General features: G+C 42.8%; 1 protein-coding gene across 4 annotated transcripts; it reads left to right on the top strand.

Annotated features, from left to right (window-relative positions):
• Positions 1-425: 425 nt before the first annotated feature.
• On the top strand, positions 426-19,198 carry LOC129832041 (phosphoserine phosphatase-like). 4 transcript variants are annotated; one of them, XM_055895757.1, is made up of 7 exons: positions 426-650; positions 2,849-3,014; positions 13,542-13,685; positions 13,869-14,003; positions 14,228-14,373; positions 17,925-18,073; positions 18,563-19,198. In XM_055895757.1, the coding sequence occupies exons 2-7, from the start codon at positions 3,004-3,006 to the stop codon at positions 18,671-18,673; spliced, it is 696 nt and encodes a 231-aa protein (XP_055751732.1). In that variant the 5' UTR covers positions 426-650; positions 2,849-3,003; the 3' UTR covers positions 18,674-19,198. The 4 variants fall into 4 exon arrangements, with proteins under 4 accessions (XP_055751732.1, XP_055751731.1, XP_055751733.1 ...); XM_055895756.1 differs by having other exon boundaries at positions 2,870-3,014; XM_055895758.1 differs by lacking the exon at positions 2,849-3,014 and having other exon boundaries at positions 427-650.
• Positions 19,199-19,498: the final 300 nt, after the last annotated feature.

Raw genomic sequence — 19,498 nt, forward strand, 5'->3', positions numbered from 1 at the left:
AAGTCCAAATTACCCTGATTGGTGGAACAACAGTTCACTCAAATATCGAAAGGAGGAGTCAACCTGTTAGTTCACGATATTCAATTTGGCGCTGAACGAGACATAGTCGTAATCTGTTCAAACTGAGCTGTTTATAAATGTATGTGATTTATAAATCAATTTAAAAGTGCACTGTGCCTTTCTAAGCTCTACCGTCATGAGCAACAACTTTGTATTGCACATGTGTAAAATGAAATGTTATGAGTATGAACATAAAAAGCAAATGTGGATGTAAAAAGAGATGTCATTGGTCACACTGTCAAAAAGACAATGCAATTGGGGTCGCTATACTGATCGTGGCATTAGGCCACCACTGCGTAGTGGGTAAACTAACGTTACGTAAAAGGAAACAGTAGTGGGCGGTCTCACGTACCGGCTTTCATTTGATTCGCTCAGCTTTCTCTTCCTCACCAGTGAACCTATTGAATGCATCTGGGAAGTCGGACAATGCTGAAACCGGGGACAGTGCCATATCAACACTTTAGCAACCAAGAACATTTTGCACAAAATTGTTTTCTTATTGAATAAATTAGACTTAGCTTGCAGTTCCAGCACATGCCAAAAAATACATGAAGAGTACCATTTAACACCATCAAGGACACGTTGTACAGGTAATGCAGATTTATAAATTGTCCTTAAATTGATACATAATGTAACGCATTGCATGATTTCAAATGAACTCTATTGTTTTGCTATGTGATGCCAACCGAGCACAAATGTATTGCAGTGAAAACGCAATCTGGCAATGGCATTCATTACCGTTTGCGCGCATGCAATTCATTTTTTCTCGAGGAGAGCGTTACGCAACAGTTCAATTGCGGGATGATTTTCTCCAAGGCCAGGGTGCTGTTGTGTTCTTTGTTTCTACTGCCAGCTCCTAGAACTAAACGTTGCACCAACAGACTTGGTTATTTCGATGTAATTTTTAACAATAGATGATGAAAGGTAAAGTTGTTAAATTCAGTGGTGGAAAAGGTACCCAATTGTCATACTTGAGTAAAAGTAAAGATACCTTAATTAATAGAAAAGGACTCAAGTAAATGTCCCACAGTAAAATCCTAGTTGAGTAAAAGTCTAAACCTATTTGGTTTAAGTATCAAAATTAAAAGTTTAAATAATTTCAAATTCCTTATATTAAGCAAACCAGACGGCACCATTTTTTAAATTATTTTTTATTTACGATAGCCAAGGGCACGCCCAAGGGCACGCTTCAACGCTCATAGTTTACAAACGAAGCATGTGTTTAAATCCGCCAGATTAGAAGCAGTAGGGATGTTCTCTTGATAAATGTGTGAATTAGACCATTTTCCTGTCCTGCTAAGCATTCAAAATGTAACGAGTACTTTTGGGTGTCAGGAAAAATGTAGGTAGTAAAAAGTACATACTGTTCTTCAGAATGTAGTAAAGTAATGTACAGATACTCCCCCAAAAAACGACTTAAGTAGTACTTTCAAGTATTTTTACATAAGTACTTTACACCACTGGTTAAATCAGATTGTTGCACTGTATCTATCAATGAATCATGTATGGTACAGATACTATCGCATGCTTGAGCTGATCACATTATCTAATTGTTCATGTTGTCGCCAAATGTTCAGCCTGGTCTCATAGTTAGACATAACATGGTAAATGTAAACTCTGGACACTGAAATCAGTACGATACAGTATGTTACATTTGGTATGGTTACAAAAGACAGAAGGTTACTTAAGGCAAAAACGAAAGGAGTGTGATTGGTCAAGATGGGTGGGCATTTTAATGCAAATGTCTAGCAACTCAACAGTTGTGTGTTTGAATCTCATCACAGACAATATTAGCAACTTTGCAACTATACTGAACAAAAATATGAACGCCAAGTGTTGGTCCCATGTTTCATTAGCTGAAATGAATCTACAGGTAGCTAAACATTAACCAACTAGGTTCAAAGTTAGCTAACATTAGGCTATAACTAGCAACACAAATGGCTCTGAGATACGAATACTATTACTACACAGATCATACACGTAACGTTAGCTAGCTAGCTAACAGTACGCCTTAACTTGCAATTGCATTTTTTTTCTGACAAAATTAGAAACGTAGAATATCTGAAAATGTAGCTAGCTATACTCTCTTACCTGAATACATGGATGAACTCTTCTCCATTTCTGTCACGGATGCCATGGTTGCCCTTAGTTTGAAGATGTAATTAATTGTACAACAACTTTCTGTGTTCTCTTTTCGACTCCCTCCGCATTTGCAATCAAACATCTGAATTTTCTCCATCTCCTTAGCTATAACACTCTGCTTCCATAGGGTATTGAGTCCTCCAGAAAGTGGAGAGCTATCTTTAAAAAAATATGTGTTAGTAAAGATTACTCACTTAGCAGCTCATTATAGACAGAAGCGTGATACATGGCAGACCAATCCAAACTCATCTCTTGGCATGTCCAGCCCTACCATTATCTCATCCAATCATGACTAGTGGGAAGGTTCCTGACGTTTTCAGTGGCTAAAACAAGTAAGCTCATAATTTAACAATTTGTATTCGTATTTACAAATGGCATACACATTTGTTATTAAGGCACATGAAAGTTCCAGAAGGCATTTTTGCCTAAAAACGCATTTTGATTTAAAAAATACCTCTCCTGTGAAGTAGTGATGTGCAACATATGCCTAGTTTCCTGAAATAATTCACAAATGTGGTGTTTTGTCACACAACACAATGCTACAGAGGACTCAAGTTTTGAGGGAGTGTGTAATTGGCATGCTGACTGCAGTAATGTCCACCAGCGCTGTTGCCAGAGAATTTAATGTTAATTTCTCTACCATAAGTCACCTCCAACGTTGTTTTAGAGAATTTGGCAGTACGTCCAACCGGCCTCACAACCGCAGACTACGTGTAACCACGCCAGCCCAGGACCTCCACATCTGGCTTCTTCACCTGCGGGAGGGATCATCTGAGACCAGCCACCCGGACAGCTCAACAGATGAAACTGGGGTTTGTACAACTGAAGTATTTCTGCACAAACTGTCAGAAACCGCCTCAGGGAAGCTCATCTGCATGCTCATCGTCCTCACCAGGGTCTTGACCTGACTGCAGTTTGCCGTTGTAACTGACGTCAGTGGGAAAATGCTCACCTTCGATGGCCACTGAAACGCTGGAGAAGTGTGCTCTTAACGGATTAATCATGGTTTCAACTACTTGGCAGATGGCAGAAGCGTCTTATGGTGTCATGTGGGTGTAACCGATGTGAAATGGCTAGCTAGGTAGCGGTGGTGCGTGCTAGCAGCCTTTCAGTCGGTGATGTCACTTGCTCTGAAACCTTGAAGTAGTGGTTCCCCTTGCTCTGCAAGGGCCGCGGCTTTTGTGGAGCGATGGGTAACGATGCTTCGTCGGTGACTGTTGTTGATGTGTGCAGAAGGTCCCTGGTTCGGGTCGGGGCGAGGGGACGGACTAAAGTTATACTGTTACATGGGCAAGTTGTTTGCTGATGTCAACATTGTGAACAGAGTGCCCCATGGTGGAGTTATGGTATGGGCAGGCATAAGCTACGGACAACAATCACAATTCAATTTAATCAATGGCAATTTGAATGCACAGAGATACCGTGACGAGATCCTGAGGCCCATTGTCGTGCCATTCATCCACCACCATCACCTCATGTTTCATTATGATAATTCACTGTCCCATGTAGCAAGGATCTTTGCACAATTCCTGGAAGCTGAAAATGTTCCAGTTCTTCCATTGCCTGCATATTCTCCAGACACATCACCCTTTGAGCATGTTTGGGATGCTCTGGAACGATGTGTATGACAGTGTGCTCCACTTCCAGCCAATATCCAGAAACTTCGCACTGCCATTGAAGAGGAGTCGGACAACATTACAAACGCCACAATCAACAGTCTGATCAACTCTATGTGAAGGAGATGTGTCGTGCTGCATGAGGCAAATGATGGTCACACCAGATACTGACTGGTTTTCTGATCCACGCTCCTACCTCTTTTTAATGGGTATTTGTGACCAACTTATGCAAATGTGTATTCCCAGTCATGTGAAATCCATAGATTAGGGCCTAATGAATTTATTATAATTGACTGATTTCCTTATGAACTGTAACTCAGTAAAATATTTGGAATTGTTGTATGTTGTGTTTATATTTTTGTTCAGTGTACATAGGGGAAGGGTTAGCTAACATGCTAACTTTAACCGAACTCCTAACCCTAACCACTAGCCTAGCTAACATTAGCTGCCTAGCTAACATTAGCTACCTAGCTAACGTTAAGCATTAGCCACCTAGCTAACGTCAGCCACAACAAATTGGGTGTTTTTTAACATATCATACCTATTGCAAATTCTTAACATATTGCATGAATTACAATTCATAACACATCATACGAATTGTAATTCGTAACATATACGAAATAGATGACGGACATCCACAAATTAATACATACCATACAAAACAACATATCATACGGAGGGAGACAGATTTACGTTTACGATGTCCAGGTTGAAATGTTAGCTAAATGTCAAAGAAAGTGTAAGTGATTTAGGCATTCAAAAATATATATATTTTCAGTATCAACCAATGTTATTGCATGCATATTAGTATTAACGCTCAATGCATATAGCAGTTGCAGATATATTACCATATTCAATCAAAACCGTTATCTGGTTTTCAGGGGAATGATTCTCAGAAGATATCAAATTTTATTTGTCACATGGGCCGAATACTACAGATGTAGTAGACCTTACAGTGAAATGCTTACTTACAAGCCCTTAGCCAACAATGCAGTTAAGAAAAATAAGTGGTAAGAAAGTATTTACTAAAATAAACTGAAGTAAAAAAAGCAAAAATTAAGAAAATAGAAAAATAACTAATTAACAAAGAGCAACAATAAAATAACAGAGAGGCTATATACAGGGGGTACTGGTACAGAGTGAATGTGCGGGGGGCAGAGGTTAGTCGGGGTAATTGAGGTAATATGTACATGTAGGTAGAGAATAAATAGAGAGTAGCAGCAGTGTAAAAAAGGGGGCTGGGGGGGACAATGCAAACAGTCCAGGTAGCCATTTGATTAGCTGTTCAGGAATCTTATGGCTTGGGGGTAGAAGCTGTTAAGAAGCCTTTTGGACCTAGACTTGGTGCTCTGGTACTGCTTGCCGTGCGGTAACAGAGAGAACAGTCTATGGCTAGGTGGGTTGGAGTCTTTGACAATTTTTATAGCCTTCCTCTGACACCGCCTGGTATAGAGGTCTTGGATGGCAGGAAGCTTGGCCCCAGTGATGCACTGGGCCGTACGCACTACTCTCTGGAGTGCCCTGCGGTCGGAGGCCGAGCAATTGCCATACCAGACGGTGATGCAACCATTCAGGATGCTCTCGATGGTGCAACTGTATAACTTTTTGAGGATCTGAGGACCCATGCCAAATCTTTTCAGTCTCTTGAAGGGGAATAGGCATTGTCGTGCCCTCTTCACAGCGGTCTTGGTATGTTTGGACCATGATAGTTCGTTGATGATGTGGACACCAAGGAACTTGAAGCTCTAAACCTGCTCCACTTAACCTGGTCCTCCTTTTCCTGTAGTCCACAATCATCTCCTTTGTCTTGATCACGTTGAGGGAGAGGTTGTTATCCTGGCAACACACTGCCAGGTCTCTGACCTCCTCCCTACAGGCTGTCTCATCGTTGACGGTGTTATGTCGTCTGCAAACTTAATGATGGTGTTGGAGTCGTGCTTTGCCATGCAGTCATGGGTCAACAGGGAGTACAGGAAGGGACTGAGCACGCACCCCTGAGGGGCCTCCGTGTTGAGGATCAGCGTGGCAGATGTGTTGTTACCTACCCTTACCACCTGGGGGGCGGCCTGTCAGGAAGTCCAGGATCCAGTTGCAGAGGGAGGTGTTTAGTCTCAGGGTCCTTAGCTTAGTGATGAGCTTTGAGGGCACTATGGTGTTGAATGCTGAGCTGTAGTCAATGAATAGCATTCTCACGTAGGTGTTCCTTTTGTCCAGGTGGGAAAGGGCAGTGTGGAGTGCAGTAGAGATTGCATAATCTGTGGTTCTGTTGGGGTGGTATGCAAATTGGAGTGGGTCTAGGGTTTCTGTGATAATGGTGTTGATGTGAGCCATGACCAGCCTTTCAAAGCACTTCATGGCTACAGACGGGAGTGCTACGGGTCGGTAGTCATTTAGGCAGGTTACCTTGGTGTTCTTGGGCACAGGGACTATGGTGGTCTGCTTGAAACATGTTGGTATTACAGACTCGGTCAGGGACAGGTTGGTCAGTGCATGCTCTGAGTACACGTCCTGGTAATCCGTCTGGCCCTGTGGCCATGGGAATGTTGACCTGTTTAAAGGTCTTACTCACATCGGCTATGGAGAGTGTGATTACACAGTCGTCCGGAACAGCTGATGCTCTCATGCATGCTTCATGCATGCTCAAGTAGTTAAGGCTTTGCTTTTCCCTTCTCATGACCTCTGTAACTGTATACTATTGACAAATTGAATTACTTGTTATCTGATGCACTTTCAATGTACTGTCCTTGTTACAAATCCCTCTGGCCCGACAGTCTAGGGGGGGTGGTAATGGGACCCGTAACACAACTCATGCAAATTATTATAGTGACAACGTAACAGTGAGAACAAAAATAACCACAGACAACTAAATTACTACCGTCAAACACTCAAGGTTTATTTACAAACACACGGTAATGGGGGGAGCAGGAAAAGGGGCTGAGCGGGACCCAAGGAATGAAAGAATAATAATTCAAAAACACCCCTAAGCTAGACTAGCCTACTTCACAAACAGCTAACTAACTAACCAAAAATACAGGGGGTGGTCCGCCCAGTTCTAACTAGTGTTTTTAACAATATTTAACTACGGGTAGTGTAGCCCAAGGGCAACTTGTCTGGTTATCCCCTTTCGCGCCATCAAACAAACACTCACACACCATAACCAAAACAATACTCACAGGTGGGGACAAGGTGACATGTAGATGCAAAACACACAAGCGATCTACAGACAGAAGGCATTTACAAAAGAGATTGCTCTCTGGAGAAAACAACTGACAGGGGTTTTAAACCAAGGGAAAGGGACTGTGATTGGGTAGGGGAAAGGAGCAGGTGTCTTCCGATTAGCGACTGATTGATGACTGATTGGGGAATGATTATTGTCACCTGTGAGTAGGGGAGAAGGAGAGAAAAGAAATACACACAGGATACACACAGAACATTTGTATCCGTAACACTCCCACCCTTAAAAGAGCAACCCTAGGGATTGCGAACACATTTACAAAACATACAAACCTATTTATTTTTACACACGCGACAAAGCATCTGCTATCACATTTTCTGAACCCTTTTTGTGGCGGATTTCCATATTATAATTTTGCACAATCAGGGCCCAACGCATTAGGCGCTGGTTCTGATTGTACATACGGTGGAGAAACACTAAGGGGTTGTGGTCCGTATATACAATTACTGGTAGGGCACTGGAACCAATGTACACCTCAAAGTACTGCAGAGCCAACAACAAAGCAAGAGCTTCCTGTTCTATTGTGGCATATTTTGTCTGACATTTGTTAAACTTCCGAGAAAAATAACAAACAGGATGATCCACTCCACTCTTGTCCTGCTGCAGTAGAACAGCACCAGCACCTCTGGCACTAGCATCTACCTCAAGTTGAAACGGTTTTTCAAAATCCGGAGCAGCAAGTACAGGGGTATTACACGAGGGCTTTTGCAGATTCAAAAGCTATTTTACAATCCGGAGACCACACAAATGATTTAGCCGGACTAAGTAAATCGGTCAATGGCGCAACTACCGCAGAGAAATTTTGACAGAAACTACGGTAGTAGCCAACCATCCCTAAAAAGCGGCGTAGCTGTCGTCTGGTGGTAGGTGCGGGAAATGCAGTTATAGCCAACACCTTGGCATCAACAGGGCGCACCTGTCCATGGCCGACCTCTTTGCCAAGATAAGTAACAGTAGCTTTTCCAAACTCGCACTTTGCCAAGTTCAGGGTTAGCGAAGCAGCTGCCAACCGTTCACATACTACCCTGAGAGAGTCAACATGATCTGACCACTCAGACGAATAAATCACCAGATCATCAAGATAAGCACTACAGTTGGGTACTCCAGCTAATACGGAGTTAACCAGTCGTTGGAAAGTGGCTGGTGCATTTCGCATCCCAAAAGCCATGACTGAGTACTGTAGGAAGTTGTCGGGGGTTACAAAAGCTGAAATCTCCGAAGCACGTGAAGTTAACGGAACCTGCCAGTAACCTTTTAAGAGGTCCAACTTAGTAACATACTTAGCAGCTCCAATAGTGTCGATACAGTCGTCCAGTCTGGGTAACGGGAACGAATCTGGCATTGTGACAGAATTAACCTTTCGATAATCCGTACATAACCTGGACGTACCATCAGGTTTAGGAACCAGAATGCAAGGAGAACTCCAAGGGCTTGAACTTGGCGTAGCCAGGTCATTCTCCAACAAATATGTCACTTCATCCCTCATTATCTTCCTTTTGGAAGCGTTGATACGATAGGGGTGTTGCTTGATAGGTGTAGCATTTCCAACATTAATGTCATGTTCCAACACGTTTGTGCGAGTAGGAACGTCATTAAAGAGACATGGAAAACTGTGTAGTAGCCTCACAACATCGTCGGCCTGTCCGTCCGTTAAATGAACCAGACCTGACTGGATAGACAACAGCATTTCTGAGTTGGGCAATCTAACGCACTGCTGCTGAGTATTGCGCAACTCTAATCCATCTCCCTCACCATCATCAATATGACAGTCCACTATCATAGCAGTAGAAGCAGAGGAGACAGCAGTACCTTCCTCTATTTTTGAACTATCCACTTGGGTGACGGGTCGGATGTGGTAGGCTTTTAACATGTTAATGTGGCACACACGAGATTGGCGTTTTCTATCAGTGTCACGTTCCTGACCTATTTATGTTAGTTTTTGTGTGTTAGTTGGTCAGGACGTGAGGTTGGGTGGGCATTCTATGTTATCTGTTTCTATGTTGGTTTTGGTTTGCCTGGTATGGCTCTTGATTAGAGGCAGGTGGTTTGCGTTTGCCTCTAATTAAGAGTCATATTTAGGTAGGGCATTCTCACTGTTTGTTTGTGGGTGATTGTCTCCTGTGTCCGTATGTCTGTTCGTACCACATGGGACTGTAGCGTTTGTTTGTTTCGTTTCGATGTCGTCTGTTTTCCTGTACGTAAGTTTATGTTTAGTTATGTAAGTTTATGTTCAGGTTGCGTCAACGTCGTTTTGTTATTTTGTAAGCTTGTTAAAGTGTTTTGTTTCGTGTTGCCATCATATTTTATAATAAAGATGGCTTATTTCCCTAAGCCTGCGTTTTGGTCTGAGGATCCTTCTCTCCTCACCTCGTCCGAGGATGAGGAGAGCGTCACCCGTTACAATCAGGCGTTTGAAGCACATAATCAGTTTCACTTAATTTCTTCTCAATGAAGTAAGGACCAGAGAAACGAGCTGACAGTGAAGATCCTGGAACAGGCAATAACACCAGTACTTGGTCACCTGGCTGTAGTGGACGAGAAACAGCCTCTTTATCATAGTGTCTTTTCATGATCCTTTGGGAGGAAGACAGAGCTTCCTTTGCAAGAGCACAGGCTTGGTGTAGGCGCTCCCGAAAGCGACTAACGTAGTCCAACACATTTTCATCTCCTGTACACAACTCTTGGGACAAAAATTGTTCTTTAAGAACTTTCATTGGTCCTCTCACTGTGTGACCAAACACTAGTTCAGCCGGGCTGAAACCTAGGGACTCCTGTACAGTGTCACGAGCAGCAAACAAAACTAGAGGAACTCCCTCATCCCAATCTTTCTCAGATTCCAAACAATATTTACGTAGCATAGACTTCAATGTCTGATGCCAACGTTCAAGCGCACCCTGAGACTCTGGGTGATAGGCGCTTGACACACGGTGCGTAATTGACAAGGATTTTAACACCTGCTTGAAAAGCTTGGACAGGAAATTTGTACCTTGATCACTTTGTACCACCTTAGGTAATCCGAATGTCGTGAAGAATTTAATTAAGGCTTTACTCACTACCGGGGCTGTAATCCTTCGCAGAGGAATGGCCTCGGGGTATCTTGTTGCCATACACATAATTGTCAACAGAAACTGGTTACCCGATTTTGTCTTCGGTAATGGTCCAACACAATCAACCACCACATGTTCGAATGGTTCACCTATGACAGGTATTGGACAAAGAGGAGCGGGAGGAATAACCTGATTTGGTTTTCCTGTTATCTGACATGTGTGGCATGTACGACAGTACTGAGACACATCTTGTTTTAAACCTGGCCAAAAGAAATGGCGAAGAATCCGATCATAAGTTTTTGTGATTCCTAAATGACCAGACCACTGGTGATCATGAGCAAGGGATAACACATTTTGTCGAAAGGCTTTAGGAATCACTATTTGGTAAACAGCATTCCAATCTCCGCCCGCGTCATCATGGGATGTCCATTTACGCATGAGGAGATTACCATCAATGAAGTAAGCCACATTTTTCTTCTTTACCTCTTCCAATGAGACAACACTAGAAAAACATTTAGCAAGCTTTGTGTCAACCTTTTGGTTAGCAACCAGCTGCTCACGAGTGACTGGTAACTGTATTGCATCAGCAATAAGTTCAACTTTCTTCGCTTCTTTCCTGGGCTGTTTGTCAGAGGTGATCAGCTTCCCAGAGGTAGCGCACAACCCATCCTCTTGATCATCCTCTTTGAACAGAACTGTGTTAGACAAATCTATCACGTCACTCTCTTGTCGTGCCTGAGCACGAGTGACAGCACAAGCAGGGAACACATGTGGATAACTCTGTGCCAGCTCATTGGAGAGAGAGTGGTCACTTTTATCCAATACTTCCAATACGGGTACTACCTTTCCTCCGGCAATATCGTTTCCCATTATAAAGGTCACACCTTTTACTGGCAACATAGGACGTACTCCCACTCTGAATATTCCACTGATTAACTCAGAGTGTACTTTCACAAAGTGCAATGGCACTGGAACAAGACCCATTTCTATACCCTGAACTAACACACTGGAACCACAGTATGTATCGTCGGATAAGGGCAACACATCAGACAATATAAACGACTGCGCCGCACCAGTATCTCTAAGGATTTTAACCGGACGCTGAGACGCTTCGTCATTCGCTAGGGACACAAACCCCTCAAATGAACGGTTCATAACTACGGTCGGGAACTGGGTCTTTCAAAATACATTTACCCTTAGGCACCTGTTTCATTTCAGACCTCACAACCGTACGAATTAGACCAACACCTGTTGGTGGCTTGGCACGAAGAGGCATCCCTTGTTTACGTTTTAGCAGGAAGCAATCATTAATCATATGTCCCACCTTATGACAATAGAAACAGGGACGCTCATTTTTCTGGCGTGCTTGATATACTGCTGGCCGACTAGGGCTATAAGTAGGCAATTCCGTAACTCTACTCTCAGTATGAGCCGAAAACACACTCTTGTGCGTCAACACAAACTCGTCTGCCAACACAGACGCTTCTGACAGGGAGGATACTTTCTGTTCGTTTAGGTACACTACAATGCGTTCAGGTAAGCAATTTTTAAACTCTTCCAACAAAATTAACTCCCGGAGAGAGTTGAAATCAGTTACCTTACTAGCAGCATGCCATTTATCAAACAGATTTCCCTTCTCTCTAGCAAATTCCACATAAGTCTTACTAGAAGACTTCTTATGAGACCTAAATCTCTGTCGGTATGCCTCAGGCACAAGCTCATATGCGCGAAGAACAGTAGCTTTGACCACTTCATAATTTAAACTGTCTTCAAGAGGTAGCGCTGACAAAATCTCTTGGGCTTTACCAGTTAATTTACACTGAAGTAATAGGCACCATACCTCTTTAGGCCACTTCAATGCTACGGCTATTCGTTCAAATACACAAAAATAGGAGTCAACCTCTGACTCTCTGAACAAAGGTACTAAGGCAATCTGCCTACTAATGTCAAAAGTGTTGGAATCTTTAGTTGGTGAGGACGGCTCACTAACAGTCACTGCAGGCACGAAGGCTAGCCTCGCTGTCTCTGCCTCCAGTTCCATCTGGCGCATTTTTAACTCCATCTGCCGCTGTTCTCGCCTTTCCTCTTTTTCTGCCTCAATTTTACACATCTCCAACTGGAGAGTTTCTCGCCTAATTTGGGCTCTCTCTTCCGCCTCCAGTTGGAACTGTATTGACCGGACATCCCTCCTGGTATCACCGGTTGACTGTGGGGAGAGTGGATCAAAACGGGGCAATGTGGCTGGAGCTTTAGCCTCACCCTCAGACACCACTGGGCTTAGAGGAGCAGCAACATCCCCTACAGGGGTAGTAGGCTCAGGTAGCGGAAATACAAGCACCTGTTCTTCCAACAAAACATTCAACACTAATTGTTTAACCTCCGCTTTAACTACATTCTGTGGAATCAATACTGAATAATGGTCAGCCAAGGTCACTAAATCCACTCTACGACACCTATCAAAAACCTCCCACGAAGGGTTATCCAAAAAGGACTTCAAATCAAAAGTAGCCATCTTGAACTACCACACGAGTCAACAAAAATAGCAAACACTAATGCTACTTCAGCTACAGCGCTCAACACTGAACTATACCACTACAACAATTTGCATAAGCGGTATGGGTGTCAATAAAGACAAATATCCCGGATGAGCCCCCACTTATGTTACGAATCCCTCTGGCCCGACAGTCTAGGGGGGGTGGTAATGGGACCCGTAACACAACTCATGCAAATTATTATAGTGACAACGTAACAGTGAGAACAAAAATAACCACAGACAACTAAATTACTACCGTCAAACACTCAAGGTTTATTTACAAACACACGGTAATGGGGGGAGCAGGAAAAGGGGCTGAGCGGGACCCAAGGAATGAAAGAATAATAATTCAAAAACACCCCTAAGCTAGACTAGCCTACTTCACAAACAGCTAACTAACTAACCAAAAATACAGGGGGTGGTCCGCCCAGTTCTAACTAGTGTTTTTAACAATATTTAACTACGGGTAGTGTAGCCCAAGGGCAACTTGTCTGGTTATCCCCTTTCCCGCCATCAAACAAACACTCAAACACCATAACCAAAACAATACTCACAGGTGGGGACAAGGTGACATGTAGATGCAAAACACACAAGCGATCTACAGACAGAAGGCATTTACAAAAGAGATTGCTCTCTGGAGAAAACAACTGACAGGGGTTTTAAACCAAGGGAAAGGGACTGTGATTGGGTAGGGGAAAGGAGCAGGTGTCTTCCGATTAGCGACTGATTGATGACTGATTGGGGAATGATTATTGTCACCTGTGAGTAGGGGAGAAGGAGAGAAAAGAAATACACACAGGATACACACAGAACATTTGTATCCGTAACAGTCCTGTTCAAATATAACTTACCACTGTCAGTTAAACAATCAATTATGTTTTTGTCTCTCCTGCACGCTTTTGTTTCAGCATAATGACAACTTTATCACAGACAAAGGAAATCTTCCGGAGAGCAGACGCTGTGTGCTTTGATGTTGACAGCACTGTTATCAGAGAAGAAGGCATTGATGAGCTAGCCAAATTTTGCGGGGTTGGAGATGCTGTCACAGAAATGTATGTTGTGTAGCAATTCATAATGATTTTAAGATGAAAAGCATGTGCTTTCTTCTCTCGTTTATCTAGGCCCATCTACATTCCCCTGTAAATTTCTCTGTGCCATAATTTTCTACATGTTATGTTCTAAATGTTTCATTCTCAACATATTTGTTGAGTACATTGAAGTTTCTCTCATTTCAGGACTCGCAAGGCCATGGGGGGGTCAGTGACTTTTAAAACCGCTCTGACAGAGCGCCTGTCAATCATCCGATGCTCGAGGGAACAAGTGAACAAACTGATAACTGACCACCCTCCCCAGTTGACGACAGGTATTAAGTAAGTGTTTGCTGATTTCAATTGGTCTATTTTTTTCCTACTCAACACTTTCATTATTAGCAGAGGCTATTGTAATTTATCGTCATTCGCACATAAAAATTGTTGAACTTCCAGTAGTCTCTTCAAGCTGGGTGTCTAACCTCAAGTTGCACAATTGCTTATGAAACCTGTACTAATTTCTGCATGTTGTAGAATAAATGGACACAATTCCATCCATTGTCCAGGGAGCTTGTTGATTCTCTGCACCAGCGCAACGTGAAGGTGTTCTTGGTCTCTGGCGGTTTCCGCTGTATCGTGGAGCATGTTGCCACTCAACTCAGCATTCCCCTCCATCACGTGTATGCCAACCGCCTCAAGTTCTACTTCAATGGTAAGAGCAGATCAGAGCAGCATCAGAATCACCTCACACTGTTGCAGGGATGAACTGTAGTTGATTACTGTATGATCATTAATGTTTGAATATTATGGGTTATTTTGGTTTGACGACTGGAAGCAAAAACGGGTGGCTATCTTCTCACTCCAGTATCGCTGCACATTGTACATTTGGTATTGGCACTGACCCTGCATATATAATTATTGTGTTTTCTTTATTATATACAGGACCAGTCAAAGGTTTGGACACACCTACTCATTCAAGGGTTTTTCTTTATTTTTATATTTTCTACATTGTAGAATAATAGTGAAGACATCAAAACTATGAAATAACACATATGGAATTATGTAGTAACCAAAAAAGTGTTAAACAAATCTAAATATATTTGAGATTCTATAAAGTAGACACCCTTTGCCTTGATGACAGCTTTGCACAATCTTGGCGTTCTCTCAACCAGCTTCACCTGGAATGTTTTTCCAACAGTCTTAAAGGAGTTCCCACATATGCTGAACACTTGTTGGCTGCTTTTCCTTCACTCTGCAGTCCAACTAATCCCAAACCATCTCAATTGGGTTGAGGTCGGGTGATTGTGGAGGCCAGGTCATCTGATACAGCACTCCATCACTCTCCTTCTTGGTCAAATAGTCCTTACACAGCCTGGAGGTGTGTTTTGGGTCATTGTCCTGTTGAAAAACAAATGATAGTTCCTCTAAGCGCAAACCAGATGGGATGGTGTATCGCTGCAGAATGCTGTGGTAGCCATGCTGGTTAAGTGTGCCTTGAATTCGAAATAAATCACAGTCAGTGTCACCAGCAAAGCACCCCCACACCGCCGCACCGTCACACCTCCTCCTCCATGCTTTACGGTGGGAACCACACATGCAGAAATCATCCGTTCACCTACTCTACGTCTCACAAAGACACGCGGTTGGAACCAAAAATCTCAAATTTGGACTCATCAGACCAAAGGACAGATTTCCACCGGTCTAATGTCCATTGCTTGTGGTTTTTGGCCCAAGCAAGTCTCTTCTTTTTTTGGTGTCCTTTAGTAGTGGTTTCTTTACAATTTGACCATGAAGGCCTGATTCACACAGTCTCCTCTGAACAGTTGATGTTGAGATGTCTGTTACTTGAACTCTGTGAAGCATTTATTTGGGCTGCAATTTCTGAGGCAGGTAACTCTAATGAACTTATTCTCTGCAGCAGATGTAACTCTGGGTCTTCCTTTCCTGTGGCGATCCTCGTGAGAGCCAGTTGCTTGATGGTTTTTGTGACTGCACTTGTAGAAACTTTCAAAGTTCTTGACATTTTCCATATTGACTGACCTTCATGTCTTAAAGTAATTATGGACTGTTGTTTCTCTTTGCTTATTTGTTCTTGCCATAAAATTGTCTTTTACCAAATAGAGCTATCTTCTGTATACCACCCCTACCTTGTCACAACACAACTGATTGGCTCAAACGCATTAAGAAGGAAATAAATCCCACAAATTTAACTTTTAGCAAGGCACACCTGTTAATTGAAATTCATTCCAAGTGACTACATCATGAAACTGGTTGAGAGAATGCCAAGAGTGTGCAAAACTGTCATCAAGGCAAAGGGTAGCTACTTTGAATAATCTAAAATTATAAAATATATTTTCATGTTTAACACTTTTTGAGTTATGTGTTGTGTTATTTCAGTGTTGATGTCTTCAATATTATTCTACAATGTAGAAAATAGGAAAAATGTAGAAAAACCCTTGAATAAGTATGTGTCCCAAATTTTAACTGGTACTGTATATTTTTTATTTGCATTAGTTATACACTGCTCAAAAAAATAAAGGGAACACTTAAACAACACAATGTAACTCCAAGTTAATCACACTTCTGTGAAATCAAACTGTCCACTTAGGAAGCAACACTGATTGACAATAAATGTCACATGCTGTTGTGCAAATGGAATAGACAACAGGTGGAAATTATAGGCAATTAGCGAGACACCCCCAATAAAGGAGTGGTTCTGCAGGTGGTGACCACAGACCACTTCTCAGTTCCAATGCTTCCTGGCTGATGTTTTGGTCACTTTTGAATGCTGGCGGTGCTTTCACTCTAGTGGTAGCATGAGACGGAGTCTACAACCCACACAAGTGCCTCAGGTAGTGCAGCTCATCCAGGATGGCACATCAATGCGAGCTGTGGCAAGAAGGTTTGCTGTGTCTGTCAGCGTAGTGTCCAGAGCATGGAGGCGCTACCAGGAGACAGGCCAGTACATCAGGAGACGTGGAGGAGGCCGTAGGAGGGCAACAACCCAGCAGTAGGACGGCTACCTCCGCCTTTGTGCAAGGAGGAGCAGGAGGAGCACTGCCAGAGCCCTGCAAAATGACCTCCAGCAGGCCACAAATGTGCATGTGTGTGCTCAAACGGTCAGAAACAGACTCCATGAGGGTGGTATGAGGGCCCGACGTCCACAGGTGGGGGTTGTGCTTACAGCCCAACACCGTGCAGGACGTTTGGCATTTGCCAGAGAACACCAAGATTGGCAAATTCGCCACTGGCGCCCTGTGCTCTTCACAGATGAAAGCAGGTTCACACTGAGCACATGTGACAGACGTGACAGAGTCTGGAGACGCCGTGGAGAACGTTCTGCTGCCTGCAACATCCTCCAGCATGACCGGTTTGGCGGTGGGTCAGTCATGGTGTGGGGTGGCATTTCTTTGGGGGCCGCACAGCCCTCCATGTGCTCGCCAGAGGTAGCCTGAATGCCATTAGGTACCGAGATGAGATCCTCAGACCCCTTGTGAGACCATATGCTGGTGCGGTTGGCCCTGGGTTCCTCCTAATGCAAGACCTCATGTGGCTGGAGTGTGTCAGCAGTTCCTGCAAGAGGAAGGCATTGATGCTATGGACTGGCCCGCCCGTTCCCCAGACCTGAATCCAATTGAGCACATCTGGGACATCATGTCTCGCTCCATCCACCAACGCCACGTTGCACCACAGACTGTCCAGGAGTTGGCGGATGCTTTAGTCCAGGTCTGGGAGGAGATCCCTCAGGAGACCATCCGCTTCCCCATCAGGAGCATGCCCAGGCATTGTAGTCAGGTCATACAGGCACGTGGAGGCCACACACACTACTGAGCCTCATTTTGACTTGTTTTAAGGACATTAAATCAAAGTTGGATCAGCCTGTAGTGTGGTTTTCCACTTTAATTTTGTGTGTGACTCCAAATCCAGACCTCCATGGGTTGATAAATTTGATTTCCATTGATCATTTTTGTGTGATTTTGTTGTCAGCACATTCAACTATGTAAAGAAAAAAGTATTTAATAAGAATATTTCATTCATTCAGATCTAGGATGTGTTATTAGTGTTCCCTTTATTTTTTGAGCAGTGTACTATTTTTATATTGATTACTGCACTGTTGGGTAGCGCTTGCAAGTGAAGCATTTTACTGTACTTAATAAAACTTTAACTTAACTTCAGAGGGCTGGTTTCAGCCAAGCAAGCAGTAGATTGGCCTCTACAGGGAGGAATTCTTTTCTATTTCAAACCGTAATATTTTCCTCCTAGGTGAGTATGCTGGCTTTGACGAGACCCAGCCCACATCTGAGAGTAATGGGAAGGGGAAGGTGATCAGCATGCTCAAGGAGAAGCACGGCTTCAAGAACGTGGTGATGATTGGCGATGGAGCCACAGATCTAGAGGCCTGTCCCCCTGCAGTAAGTGTTTTGTCAATTCATTTTAAGACAGGTGACAAGCTAGTATTTAAAGCTGTTATTTATGTAATCTCCAGCTTTCTGTCATAGAATACTTTATTATCGATCTTGTGAAGGAAATTTGTATTTTTTTTCTGCTCCCAACACTCATAGACACCACAGAAACACACACAACACATTTTAGGTGGAGCAGTGTTAACAGCAAAGCAGTGCCTGTGGAGGAGTTAATTATTAAGTGCCTTTTTCAAAGACACAATTACAGGGGTTTTTCTTTAGGAACCAAACAGAAGCAAATGGAACGAACCAGGGAGGAACCTACCTGAATTTGTCCAACTCAAGTTTGCATTGCAAAACGTTTTGCTACGGTCTGCGACTAATGAATACTGAATACACCCCAGTACCAGATTGTCAGGTGTTAAAGGCAGCTATAATGTAAATGGACACTGGTTGCCTTTTAAGCAATTTTCCTCAGCACATTGTTTTGTTTTTCAGAATGCATTCATTGGATTTGGTGGAAATGTGGTCAGGCAGCAAGTAAAGGAGAAAAGTTTGTGGTACGTCACAAGTTTTGGAGAGCTGCTAAAAGAACTGGAGAAGATTTAACAAAGAAATAACATACAAACCTGAAACCTCTTACAACTATTGTTACTAATGCTAACATCAGTGTTTTATTTTTGCTAACATCAGTGTTTTATTTTCACCTAATGGTGTGCCTTTTTTGGTTTTATCCAGTGCACACTTTTTCTTCCTCCAGTCAATAGATAAAAAAAAAATGTTTTAATTAAAATGTTTCCACAACAATAGTGTCTTCTTGGGTTTGACCCTTGTTGATTTTTCTACTAATTAAAAAAAAAATCAGGTTAACCAAATGTTATTATTTTTGGAGGGATTTGAGCAGGGTTGGAGTCAATTCCATTTCAATTCAGTATAAGTTTAATTCCGGAATAATTGAATTGACCCCAATCCTGGATGTTTTAAACTGCACTTTTGTGGTTTTGTCCTCATTTCAACACTTTAGTGGTCAGGATAATACAACTACTCCATTGTACAATATGTGCCATCAAATGTGCATGTATAGATGTTTTAATTTTGCTATTGACACTAATAATAGTAAAAGTGTAATATGCAGTTCTGAGTGTGCGTGGTCATTTAGTTGTTTGTTTTCTTGTGTCAGACTCATGGTACCATCCACTAAACAATGACAAACACATCCATATTGTACTGGCTAGCACATAGTCCGGCAACAAAGGGCAGCAGTTTCCAGTTACCAGAGTTTCTCTTTGAATAACTTTGTGCTGGCAATTCTTGCCACCTTTCATAAATACCCTGTAAATCAGGGAATAAAAACTAGTATGAGGCATGCTACTATCAACCCTTAAACATCTTTTAAAATCATAATGAGTAGCAGCATGACTCCACAATTAGACT

The sequence above is a fragment of the Salvelinus fontinalis genome, chromosome 33, assembly GCF_029448725.1.
Source record: "Salvelinus fontinalis isolate EN_2023a chromosome 33, ASM2944872v1, whole genome shotgun sequence".
Lineage (NCBI taxonomy): Eukaryota > Metazoa > Chordata > Actinopteri > Salmoniformes > Salmonidae > Salvelinus > Salvelinus fontinalis.